Source organism: Microtus ochrogaster, chromosome 2, assembly GCF_000317375.1.
Source record: "Microtus ochrogaster isolate Prairie Vole_2 chromosome 2, MicOch1.0, whole genome shotgun sequence".
NCBI lineage: Eukaryota > Metazoa > Chordata > Mammalia > Rodentia > Cricetidae > Microtus > Microtus ochrogaster.
Genome location: NC_022010.1, coordinates 48,114,583 through 48,128,297, shown reverse-complemented (window position 1 = coordinate 48,128,297; position 13,715 = coordinate 48,114,583). Strand labels below are relative to the sequence as shown.

General features: G+C 35.6%; 1 protein-coding gene across 9 annotated transcripts in view; it reads left to right on the top strand.

Moving 5' to 3' along the window:
* Stxbp5l (syntaxin binding protein 5 like) overlaps window positions 1-13,715 on the top strand; it is a 250,576-nt gene that overhangs the window by 157,270 nt on the left and 79,591 nt on the right. For 6 of the 9 annotated variants that reach the window (XM_026785905.1, XM_026785895.1, XM_026785887.1 and 3 more), the window contains exons 19-20: window positions 8,479-8,630; window positions 10,409-10,480. In XM_026785905.1, the coding sequence (XP_026641706.1) occupies window positions 8,479-8,630; window positions 10,409-10,480 (224 nt within the window). The remainder of the gene's footprint in view (window positions 1-8,478; window positions 8,631-10,408; window positions 10,481-13,715) is intronic. The other 3 variants (XM_026785910.1, XM_026785901.1, XM_026785891.1) reach the window with 1 other exon arrangement.

Below are 13,715 nucleotides of genomic sequence, written 5' to 3'. Positions count from 1 at the left end.
TTAGAGTTACCCCAAGATATTTTATGCTGTTTGAGGCTATTGTGAAAGGTGAAGCTTCTCTGATTTCCCTCTCTGCTTCTATATCCTTTGTGTATAAGAGGGCGACTGATTTTTTGGAGTTGATCTTGTATCCTGCCACATTACTAAAGGTGTTTATCTTTTTTCATTATACATACCATTCCCAGTTCCTACACCCTCCCATGCTCCCATTCCCTCCACGTACCCTCCCACCCCACCCCCATCCAATCCTCAAAAAGGGTAAGGCACATTGCTTTGGGGAAGGTCCAAGGCCCTCCCTACTATATCTAAGCTGAGCAAGGTATCATCCAAAGAGAATAGGTTCCTAAAAAACCAGTACGAGCAGTAGGGATCAATCCCGGTGCCACTGCCAGTGGCCCTGCATGTGCCCCAGCCATGCAACTCTCAACCACCTTCAGAGGGACTAGTTTGGTCCTATGCTGGTTCCTTCCCAGTCAAGCTGGAGTTGGTGAGCTCCCTTTAGCTCAGGTAGACTGTTTCAGTGGGTGTACCCATCATGGTCTTGGCCTTTTTGCTTATATTCCCATTCTTCCCACTCACTCTTCAACTGGACTTTGGGAGCTCAATCCAGTGCTTTGGTGTGGGTCTCTGCCTCTGTTTCCATCAGTTGCTAGATGAGGATTCTATGGTGACACTTAAGATATTTCTCATTCTGACTACAGCGCCAGTCAAGATCGTGTCTCCTCTCCTCTAATGCTTAGGGTCTTAGCTGGGGTCATCCTTGTGGATTCCTGGGAATTTCTCTAATTCTTGGGGTTTCTTGCTAGCCCTATAATGACTCCCTTGATCAGTATATCTCTTTCCTTGCTCTCATCTTTTCCCTCCTCCTTCTCAAATATCCCATTCCCTCAAGTTCTTCTCACCCCTCCCTTTCTCCCCTTCTCTTCCCCTTCCACCTTCCCTTCCTCCCCCACCCCCATACTCCCAATATTGTCAGGTGGTGTCTGTTTCCACTTTCCAGGTGGATCTATGTTTTTCTTAGGGTTCACCTTATTACTTAGCTTCTCTAGAATCATGAACTATAGGTCCGATCTTTATTTATAGCTAGTTTCCACTTATGGGTGAGTACATACCATATTCATCTTTTTGGGTCTGAGTTTACCTCACTCAGGATAGTGTTTTCTAATTCCATCCTTTTGCATGCAAAATTTAAGATGGTGTTGTTTCTCAAATAGCTAAAAGATACTTAAGGAAATGTTCAACATCCTTAGCTATCAGGGAAATACAAATCAAAACAACCCTGAGATACCATCTAATACCTGTCAGAATGGCTAAGATAAAAAAAAAAAACACCAGTAATAGCTTATGCTGGAGAGGATGTAGAATAAGGGGAACACTAATGTATTGCCAGTGGGAATGCAACTTGTACAACCACTTTGGAAATCAGTATGGTGGTTTCTCAGAAAATTGGGAATCAACCTACCTCAGGATCCAGCAATACCACTCTTGGGCATATACCCAAAAAATTCTCAATCATACTACAAAGGAATTTGTTCAACTATGTTCATAGCAGCATTGTTTGTAATAGCCAGACCTGTTAACAATCTAAATGCCCCTCAACCAAAGAATGGATAAAGAAGATGTGGAACATTTGCACATTAGAGTACTACTCAGAGGTACATATTTTCTAAACATTCTAATTTTGTTGGTTCCTATTTTATTCTTGTTGTTTATATCTTCTGCTATGCGAAATCTTCCGAGTTTGATGAATACCTCTGTTTGCGCTTGGTAAGAACAGTGTAAAGGATATTTTCCCCCATATGTTATCAGGTATATAGTTTATGGTTTTAGGACTAAGTCCTTTTAAATTAATTCTTGTGAATGGCAGAAGATAAGGGTCCCCAATTCATTCTCTTAAGTATGAATACAGTTTTTAGTACTTATCATTCCCTGTCTTGTATTCTTAGTTCCTGAGTCAGGATTAGTTAACTACATGTTTGTGGATGTATCTTTCTGTGCTCAATTCTGTTTCATTGTTCTGTGTATAAAATAATCACAGTACCATATTAAGTAATTATGACTTTGCAATATACTTTGAAGCCGGGTTCTGTGGTGTCTGCAGTTTTGTTCTTCTTTAACAAGTATGTTTTGACTAATTCAAGTCTTTAATGGTTTTATACAAATTTTAAGTAGAAAATTTATTGTAGATTTCCTTAATTTTGCAGCTAAATAAAATCTCGCTGATAATAAAAACATCACATTTTTTCTATATGTGTTTGCCTATCAGGAGACACTAGGGCTGTTTTTATTGCTGACTGCTGTGAGCAATGATACGTGAGTACTAGATGCACATTTTCCAGATTGACTGATTTTGTTTACTTCACATACAAACCGAAATATGAGGTCACTAGATCTCATAGTTCCATTTTAATTTTTGAAACTTAAATTTTTATGGAATCTACCCATTCTTTTAATTGTTTTCATGGAACTGTGCTTAAGCCTAGGACTTTTAACTTACTGATGTTCTTAGAATTAAAATGAGTGTCTTATATACAGCGTATAGTCAGGTCTTGATATGTTTTTTAATTCATTAAGACAAATACTATCTAAATCTTTTGAAAGTATGTCTCTCACTGACTATGGAGCTTACTGATTCAGCAAGAAATGATAGCCAGAAAGTTCCAGTACTAGACAGTGTTTGAGGACTGATAAATGAAGTTGACCTTCAGTCTTTATATGTATGTGCATACAAATACCCTCTACACACATACACACACATTTAACTCATACACATGCCCTTACAATCATACAAAAATTAATAGTAAAAATATAATTTTGGATTATTTCTCAGGTAACTATTCTTTGAAATAATTTGCTTGCTTATTACTGTAACAGTTTTTTTTCCTTTGATAGTCTTGCACTGGAGAGGGAGAGAAATTATTAGACTGGCCACAGCCTGGGTCCTTGTAGTCCAACAATGGGTGTCGTATGACAGAAAGGATGAGAACCCTGTAGTTGTTCAGTATATGAGGCTTATGCCTAAACAGTTCCAATCTAGTATTGGAGTTCTAGTAAATTCTTATGGAGCTGCTGATCATCGATTTACTTTGGAATCTTCAAAATGTTGTTTCTAATACCTCAGCAATGTCTCAGAAACAGGATGGATTTCCCTTCCAGCAGGAGTGAAGGCAAGGAGGCAAAAACCAAAGTCTTACTTCTTCTGTGTCTTTTTATGTGGGCTGCCACCTGAATATATGACCCAGATTTAGGCTGAGTCCTCCTACTTCAAATAATCTGATTGGAAAATCTCTTACAAGAGTGATCAGAAGCTTGGGGTTTGGTTGATTAATGATGTGATCATGAATCATGATCATGTTGACAATGAAGATGAGCTGTCTCAACCTAATAAATAAAAACAAAACCAGCATGATTCCCTTCTGTTTTGGATTAACCATCTTGTCTATTGGAGCTGGAGAGATGGCTCAGGGGTTAGGAGCACTTGGTTTACATCATACTTTTCTAAGTAGATATAGTAAGGGAAAACTTACCTGCAGGTGATTGCAAAGGTATTAATTAGATGGGGTAGAGAAGGTTCTGTTCAAGAAGGATACAATGATATAGTTTCCATGTTACTTCTGACTGTTGAATTCTTCCTTGGTGAGGACTCCAGGAGTCTTTACCTGCCAAAGTTTCCAGTATCTGCAATAACTCATTGAGTTCTAGAAGGTTCCTGGTTTTCACTTGTAGTTCTTTTCTCTCATGCATGGGAATTCTTTCTAAGGGAATTCCTCATTTCATGTCTAATGTGTTTAGCATATAGACATGATCTAAGGTGTAGATTCACTTTTAGTAATGGTTTGCAGTATTTGATATGGAAGTACTCAGAGAAGTGGGGGAGCCAAGATACTGTGAACAGAAGCACATAGAATTGCTAGAACAACTGGGGCACAGTCATAATTGATTGGAAAGCAACACTAGTGCATGAAGCATGAGCATATCTAGATCATCTGCCATACCTGAACCAAGGTCTCTGGAATGTGATGTGGTTATTTGGATATGGGAAAAAAGAGACTAAACAGTATTATGGGCTCAGGGATGAGAGGTAAAAGGGGATCATAGCCAGTGCTGGATACAGAACAGCAGCATATGAGGCCCCAGTGGTAGATAAAAGTCATAACCAAAGACCCAGTGAGATTTAGCCAATTATTTACTTATGAATGCTCAATTGATTCATCATCATCTATTAAAAACATTATATTTTTCTCTGCATTCCCTTTGCCGTTTTGTCAAATAGTGGCCCACAATAAATGCACACGTTTGCTAGACATGCTATTACCCACATCGGTCTTTAAGTCAGTAATATGCTATCTTGATTTCTATTTAATTTTTTATTTATGCATGTAATTTTAGGTTATATCTGTAGGAGGGCAGAATTAAGTATTTGCTTCCAGAGTCAGAGATCTGTATTGGGGAATAAATCACAACAGTGTGAGGTAAGGAGGGACCAAATTTATACTTGCTTACTAAACCAACACAGCAAACATTCAGACATGTATGCCCTAGAAACTCCCTACGTATAATGTTCAAGAGTAGGATAGGTGGATCTTGAGGTAAATCTATTCCTAGCTTTCTCCAGAACCCCCACACTGATTTCCATAGTGGCTGTACAAGTTTACACAGTTTTCCATTTTGACCATCACTATTTGTTGAAGATTCTTTTTCCAGTGTGTATTTGTTGTTGTTTTTTAAATTCAAACACCAAGTGTTTATAGGTGTGTGTACTTGTCTGGGTCTTCAATTTGATTTCATTGATTGCCAATACCGTACTGTTTTTATTACTTTAGTTCTACAGTACAGTTTGAGATAGGGGCTGGTGATACTTCCAGCAATTCTTTTATTATTCAGGATGACTTTAGTTATCCTGGGATATTTTTGTGCTTCCATATGAAGCTGATAATTGTCCTTCCATGTTCTGTGAAAAATTGTGCTGGAATTTTGATTGGGATGCATTGGATTTGTAGATTGTTTCTGGTAGGATTGCCATTTTTGCTATAATAATCCTACCAATCCATGAACATGGGAGATCTTCACATTTTCTGATATCTTTAATTTCTTTTTCCAGTGTCTTAAAGTTTTGATTGTAGAAGTCTTTCACTTGCTTGGTTAGTTACCCCAAGATTCCTATAGGCTAAGTAATCTTAAAATTATTTATTTTAAATCTCTTAATTTTTCTCCTATTTTTCTAAACTGTTTCGATTGCTCTTAGTCCTTTATATTTCCATATATGTCATACAATCATATTTTTAATTTTTAAACAAATATAAACTAAATATCTACTAAGATTTTCTTTGAAATTTTTCTGAATTTGGAGGAATATTTATGATCATTAACAATATTTAACTCTGACAGTATGGTTCAAATCTTCTTTTATATGGATAGTCTTTAATTTATGTTTATAATGATTTAAAACTTGAGTAGTTTTTTTAACTTCTGTTTCTCACTTTATCATTTAATGTATTTTAGCCTTATGAAATGATATTACTTGGAATATATATAGTATCTCTCATGATATATACTATATATATTCCAAGTAATATCTCATATATATATGAGAGATACTATATATATTAAAGAACTTTTAATATCTTTTTTCTACTAATTAATGTTTCATTCTTTTTTTTAATTTATTTATTTATTGAGGACCTCTGCCTCCTCCCCACCACCGCCTCCCACCTCCCTCCCCCTCCCCCGATCAAGTCCCTCTCCCCCATCAGCCCGAAGAGCCACCAGGGCTCCCTGACCTGTGGGAAGTCCAAGTTAATGTTTCATTCTTGTGTTCAAAGTTTTCCTAATTCTTTCCATATCCACTGCCTTTGTACACTGATTTACTACGACATTTTATATTTTTGATATTATATTGCTAGATTCTTTTCAATGGTGTCAGAATGTTGTTTTGGGAAAAAAGTTATTTGTAATTATTGTTCTAAACCTTTTCTAGAGTAGGTGAAGAATTAATTCTACGGTTAATTTATGCCAGTACTGATTTTGACATTTTGAAGTCTTCTCTGTTTGTAATATAATAGTTCATAGTAATATGAACTCTTTTAGCTTTGTAAAATTTGGAAGCCACTCTGCCTTCTTTTTTGTTTTTTTTCCCAAGCTTTTGGTAGTTCTTCACATGGATATCCACATTAGCATGTAGCTCTGATTTGTAGGAATGGTTTTCAAATCCTTGGAATAGTTCCTATGTGTAGCTTTCGCTAATATTCCCTTTTATGTTCTAGCTGCTTTGCAGCCTTCCCTCCTGATACCTGTCTCTTTGATTCAGTGAGATCACCGGCCTTTTAAAATTTCTTTTCTTTACCTCAGGAAATGTTTGCTAAGCTAGAATGTTTATGAGGCTATCATCTTCCTCTCACCCCTTCCTCTGACTACTGCCTAATATGCAAAATTTTTTTAATATATCAAGTCCAGTTTTCTGGTTGTTTAAAGTAGACTAAATCCAATTTCTTCACAGACTGTTTAATCGCTACTTCCTGGTTTTCCCAGTATTACAGTGTAACTTTGTAGTTCCTTCTATTTTAAATCCAACACAAAAATTATTTATCATTATTATACACTCAAATTGAGCATTGTTTTGAAAGTTTCATTATTGCTTATAATAGAATAATTAGCTACATTTCAATACCGTAAAGACTAAAGATTTAAATACATATACTATTACATTTACTCAAATTAAAATTAATTTTTATTTCTATGAAGAAACCTCAGAGTACTTTAAAACAATTTTCGAATTTGATTCCTATTAAAAAACTTATAAACTAGATTAATTAATTTCTTTCCAAGTTATATAACCTATAAAGCAGACAGGTAAAATTCAACCCTGGATATTCTGAGTCTTTTTTTTTTTTTATTGAGAAAAGGAAAAAAAGAACAAGTTTCCACCTCCTCCCAGCCTCCCATTTCCCTCCCCCTCCTCCCACCCTTCCCCCCCTCCTCCCACCCTTCTCCCCCTCCCCCCACTCCTCTCCCCCTCCCTCTCCAGTCCAATGGGCAGTCAGGGTTCCCTGCCCTGTGGTAAGTCCTAGGTCCTCCCCCCTCCGTCTATATTTAGGAAGGTGAACATCCAAACTGGCTAGGCTCCCACAAAGCCAGCACATTAAGTAGGATCAAAACCCCGTGCCATTGTCCTTGGCTTCTCATCAGTCCTCATTGTTCGCCATGTTCAGAGAGACCAGTTATATCCCATGCTTTTTCCGTCACAGTCCAGCTGGCCTTGGTGAGCTCCCAATAGATCAGCTCCACTGTCTCAATGGGTGGGTGCACCCCTTGTGGTCCCGACTTCTGAGTCTTATATCAATACTTTTTTCTAGATTTCGAGGTCTGTCTTACTAGACTATGCAGAAATTCATTTGAACTAGGAAACCATTTTAAGTGGATAAAAGTTTTATTCTGACTTATTTTATTCTTATGTTTGTAAGAATGGCAATGTGGCAGAATGAAAAGAATAAGATTGAAACTATGCAATAGTTTATAAACAAGATTCAATCTAAGTAATAATACAGTATGAAGCTTTTAAACCACACACAAATCATAGCCATACAGAGTACATGTCTAGTTTAGGAATCAAAAATTACAGAATGCACATGTTTATCTAGACAGCATGTTGTAAATGGGCAGATATAGGACTTAATATGTACCTAATGGCTCAGGCGACCAAAATTCTTAACCAGCCTAGGAAAGCTGCTCTAATTAATCAACTTGTTAATTAGTCAAATCGTATTTCTCTTTTAATACATTGGAGACAGTAATGAACAAAATTTGAGAAGAAAATGTTTTTTATAAATTAATCTGTATTTCTTTAAACCTACCTGATATCGAACCCTAGTTATATGCCAAATGTAGTGGTGCACACCTTGTCTCCTGGAAGACAAAGGTAGAAAGATTATAGTTCAAGGAGGTTTTGGATACCTAGGGAGTCCCTGTTCTAAAAATGAAGGAGGAGGAGAGAAGGAAGAAGAGGAGAGGAAGGAGGAGGAAGAAGAAACCAGAGGACGGATAGGGGAATGGGTTCAAAGGAAAAGATAATTATTAATTTGGAACAAAATAATCACTATCTTATTTGCAAAAGCCATAGCAACTGTGTCTATTTAGTGTGTTGATTTCTTGACCTATGACCCTTTGCATAGGAAAAGAATTTTGTCATTCTGTAAAACTATAAAATCAAGATAAAGACCATGTTACTGATCACAGCTTAAATGATAAAACTTGTAATTCAGAATGATTGCAGACGATCTCTGTTGTTTGCAGTAATCCGTCATGGTTATTATATTCAATCTATCTATTCTATGCACAGTGGATTTATTTCCTGACTTTAAATCACTAATCATGGTCTCATGTCCCCAATCTTAGGTTATTTTCCAGTAATCTTCTACTTAACTTAAAGATAAATAATCATGCTTATGATACATTTTGGTTCTTTGTTTTTCCTCCCCTCAGAGTCGCATTTGGAAACTGCACTGGGTTGGTTGTGGTGGATTTCATACAGAAGACAGTACTACTAAGTATGGGAACCATTGACCTCTATAGATCAAGTGACCTGTACCAGCGACAGCCCCGGTCTCCTCGAAAAAACAAGCAGTTCATTGCAGGTAGGAGGCAAACTAGATGGGTTTTGAACTCCAATTGTTCACTTGTTTTCTTTCAGATTGTCTTCCTTGCATGATGCCATCCAAATGCATGGAAAACTGACTCAACATGTAAATAAACAAACTGGGAAAAAACAGCAATAACCTTTGAATAGGACTGAGCAGTGCTTAAAGTTCAGTTTGCTGTTGAAGTTAGGAAGCATCTTAAGTTTCTTAGGTTGGATTTTTAAGAAATAACAGAAAATAAGAACCTATTGATATAAAAATTAGTACTCTTGTTATGAAAAGCTGTTAAAAAATTTTGGACTTAAACAGTTTAACTTTTCTCTAAAATGTCTCACTTCTTTCAAATACAGTTTAAGGTCATTATCACTTTTCATTTTTAAGTAGCTATAATGTGACCATATTTTTATTTTTACTGATGACTAAATTGGACATATGTTTATAAACATAATAAATACCATTCTCTGATATTTTCAATGCAGTGAAAGATGGCAATTTTTCTTAGCAGGACAAGAAAAGTAGCTTAACTGGAAGAGAAATGAAATGTGAGGTTTGATTAAGACATGATGTCAAACTGTGGCAGCCTGAGTTACCCAAAATTTTACAGGATTTCAGTATATCCTTATGAGTGGCTTTAACATCCATACATTTTTGTATTTTTATTATCTAGTTAGTTACTTTACCAATAATTAACTGAATATTGAGACCTTTACTAAAAATGCCCATAAAAGAGTATTTTATAATATATGGTAGTTGTTATTTTCCATTTGCAGAAGGGTCCGTTTTAACATTAACTGAATTTCCCATTTGAACCAATGGTGTTTGATTGACATTCTTCTTCGTTAACTTTTCTTTGTAGACTTTAATGCTTGCTGATTTAGACCCTTTGCCAGAGGCACAGCATTTGTCCTTCAGAGCTTGCCAGGCTTTGGTTTAGGACCTCAGCTTTCAGTATTATCTTAGTATCCTGGACATTTTAGTTCTGCAGATTCTGCCTCTTGTCACTGCTAGCTTTTGGAAGATAACCAGAGTAAGGGCTATTGTCTCATGTTTGGAGAAGAGGCAACTCTTTTTGAAAGTTCAGAGTGTTTAAGACAGGAAGCTATAAGGGGCAGGTAATGAGAAGCTGCTGCTCTGAGGATGGAGGTTCCCATTGTTCACAAGAGCTGTAGATCCTCTGCCAGCACGTCAATGATTTGGCTGATATCCTCTTAGGTATAGAAGAGTGAATGTTTTGACTAGGAAAGCGTATGTAGTTCAAACCCGCTGAGTTTCAGCCATAATGATTACAGATTAGAATTTTGATAGCTTAAATATAGATAAAAACTGATGAAGTTCTAAACTCAATGTCTATTTTATTTTATAACTACAGTGAGTGCATACTTTTTATTACAGAACAAAAACTAAAGTATCTAAGCTGCCTTTTTAATTGATGAAAGATTAAATATAATAATCTTAACATGAACAAAATATTTTTATATAGTGTTACAAATGAAATAATTCCACCATGGTAGAAACATGTAAGAAGAATATGCCACCAGCTTTATAAGATATGTGGTTAAATAAAATGGCTACAGCATTCCCATCATTCATCTATCACCTTTCTAGTTGATTTATTTTTAAAATATCTCCTCTCTAATTTGATTGCCTAATCTTGCTACAATTTCTCCACCTTGGCTGTTCTAGATTCTGGTATGATATCACTTCCTTTCACTTTAGACTATTTTCTCTCTTTCCTCTGCCTGCTGCTGATGCTGATGCTCTGGCATGTTCCAAAGACAACTTTTGCATGCGTGGGCTGTCTAACTTTTATCCTGATTTAACGAAACGGATCCGTACTTCCTATCAGAGTAAGTTCTATAAAGGTTAGGCAAATAACTTTTTTTTAAGTCATGATGCTTGAGTTAAATCCATTCATGAGTGCTTAGTAATGTGTTTTTTATAAAAACACATTCAACATGCATGCAATTTTTGTTATGGAAATGCAATCTGATGTTTTAATTTTTAATTTTCATAATTTTATTTTTGATATTCCAGATCATTATTGTCATGTACCTGCTCTCTCATCCTTTGTTTCAGTGTACATTTCAAATCATGTTCTGTTAGTTCAGTAGTCATTGTGTTTTCTCTTAAAGGAGAAAGGTTGTGGTTTTCTTAGAAATTATAAACCTGACTTACTGTGTCAATGACAATTCAATGCTTTCTCATTTTGTCAGAGCTGTGATTTGACCATTTTGAAACTTTACTCTAACTAGTGTGGAAATAATCTTTTATAGTTCTTGGGGATATTTTTAATTTATGATGTCTTTTGTTAAAATAGAATACCCTCAAACACATTTAAATGGTGATTTTCGGTACCAAACCCTGTGCCATAGAGGAATTAACGTCATAGCTGAAAGGTGAAAATTAAGAATTCCTATGGTAGCAATGATGATGTAAAGACGAGCGAATGAGCAATTCCAAACATTGGCACAGGGAGTGTGAGGGTGTGTTACACTAAAAATATAACAGTGCTACTCATCTTGTGAGTATAGGTACTGATATGAAAAATGTTTATATCATACTAATATATTTTTTGAAAATCAGGTTGCTTCCCAAAATATGCAATATGGCATTATAGTTGTATAAAAATACACATATGCAATAAACACATACATTTTGACCCTCTTGTAACCTGAATAGTTTCAGACACCCTCTTACTAATGAAGCCCATTATAGAAGTTAAAACTGTACAAATGTAATGCTGCTGGCAGGAAGCTGGTTGCTGTGAGGCCCTCCCAATCACCCTGTAGTGTCCAGTGTGACTTGCCTTTGCTCATGCTCTTGAACTTTCTACTCTACCAGTCATCCCTGTGATCATACTGCCCACCGTCCCTGCACTTGTGTCACTTTTGACATCTGTCTTGGCGTCTACTACTCATAAAGCAGGAAGAGATATTACAATATTTTTGACATTCTGAAATTCTGTGAAATTCAATTTCCACAATAAGCTTTTATTGGAGCATAGTTATCCTTCTTCACTGATATGTTTTCAAAGGCTGATTTTCATTTCAGAGGCAGAAATGAGTAATCAAAAAGTCTCATGGCCCACAAGCGGTCTCTGCGTACATTTTTTGAAGTTTGCTGATCCATACTCTGTACCATTTTTCACACCTATCCTGTACAACCACATAGAGCTTGCAACTTTCCTTCAATGGTTTCCATTTTAGCCTCCTAAAATATTCAAGCAAGTGAGATTCAGGTTTTACCAGTTTCTCCTGGATTTGCTCCCTGGTGTTTTCTATAATAAACATGTGATGCTGTTAAAGTTAAGAAAGTCCAGAGGACAAATGTTGGCTCTGAACTTGTCAGAGTTCCATGAGAAAACTATTAGGAACCTTTGAAAATTGCTGGATATTTTTATATTCCCCCCATAAAAATAAGGTCTAAGCTTTTAAGCTTATATTCCAAGTCTTCTAAAATGTAATTTCCTTTTTCTTGTGTATAAAAATATGCTCCTTAACCAAACTATATTTTCCTACCATTGTGATTTACTCACATCCCTTTTCTATAAATGCCCTGATTAAGTTTCATTTCCTATAATAAACCTTTTGTACTGCTGTCTAAGCCATATTGTACTAAGCTCTTTAATTAAGTGCCTATAATATACATGCATGTACACAATGTGTCTGTATTGCTTCAATTCATTTATATAATGATGTATTTTATACTTGTATGTTACATCACAAGATTCTGAAAATACAGTAGTTAAACTTTTGAAATTTAAAATCAACAGATAAAAATTCAAATTTGAAAAAATTAAATTCTTTATGACCTCTACATCCAGTACAAGCTCTGAGCTTAGAAATAAATGATTATGGAGTGAGAGAGAGCATGGCAGAAAGCTATCTCGTTGCATGAACAGTCAGGGAACTTCTCGTGTTAGATAAATAGGAGAATTAACACTTGTCAATACTGGATTGATTGGAACTTTGAAATGATTATCAGATTTTTTTTTCTAACCAGAGATGCACATAAACAAAAGAGAAGTAAAACTTGGTCCTTATCAGATTTTTTTTTCTAACCAGAGATGCACATAAACAAAAGAGAAGTAAAACTTGGTCCTTATAATACAGGACCTAGGTAGGAATTCCAGTCTCCACCACTGGTTTCTGTGGCAGCTCGTATAGCTCTCAGACTTGGAATCAGATGTCTTAAAGTTCTGTTCTCAATGATAAATATTTTATGTCATGAATGGTGTTGATTCTTTAATGGTTCAAAAATATTTATTAGAAATAAATTGTATAAGAATGTGCCTTGAATTTTTAGTTGATATAATCTGATTGTATTTATATAGTCCTATGTTACTATAATAGAGATAGTAAATGAAGTATTTCTCCTAACCTTTAGAAATGGATGTCTGTGTTGTCCCTATCTGTGAAGGGACAACATGGACAGTTTATCCAATTCTGATTGTACTAGTCCAGTGGTTCTCAATCTCTAATGCTGTGACCCTTTAATACAGTTCTTCATGTTGTGATGATCCCCAACCATAAAATTATTTTTGTTGTTAATACCTAACTATAAGTTTTCCACTGGTATAGTTCATAATGTAATTATCTGTGTTTTCTGATGATCTTAGGCAACTATTATGCTAGTCAGTTTGTTTATTTAATTGCCATTATAATTCTTTGAAGGAAATATGGGTTAGTTAATACATTCCTCTGTCAATGAGAAAATTAACATTGGAAGAGATGAATTTCATTTTTTCAAATCCTAAAGGACAGTCAGACAAACTCACCTCAATGAGGCACTAAAAAGATCTTTGTGCTTTCCACCATGTTATCCTGCACCTTCTCTTGCCTCTTAAAGTTTTGGTCACATTGAGAAGCAAATCCATCATTCTATAATCAAAAGCTATTTCCTTCCTTCATATTACCTATTGTCAATAAAATGACATTCGAAATTGAAACAATTTGAATTTATTTTTTATATCTTTGAAATTTAGAATTATGTATAATACTCCATAAATGAGCCGGGCGGTGGTGGCGCACGCCTTTAATCCCAGCACTCGGGAGGCAGAGGCAGGTGGATCTCTGTGAGTTC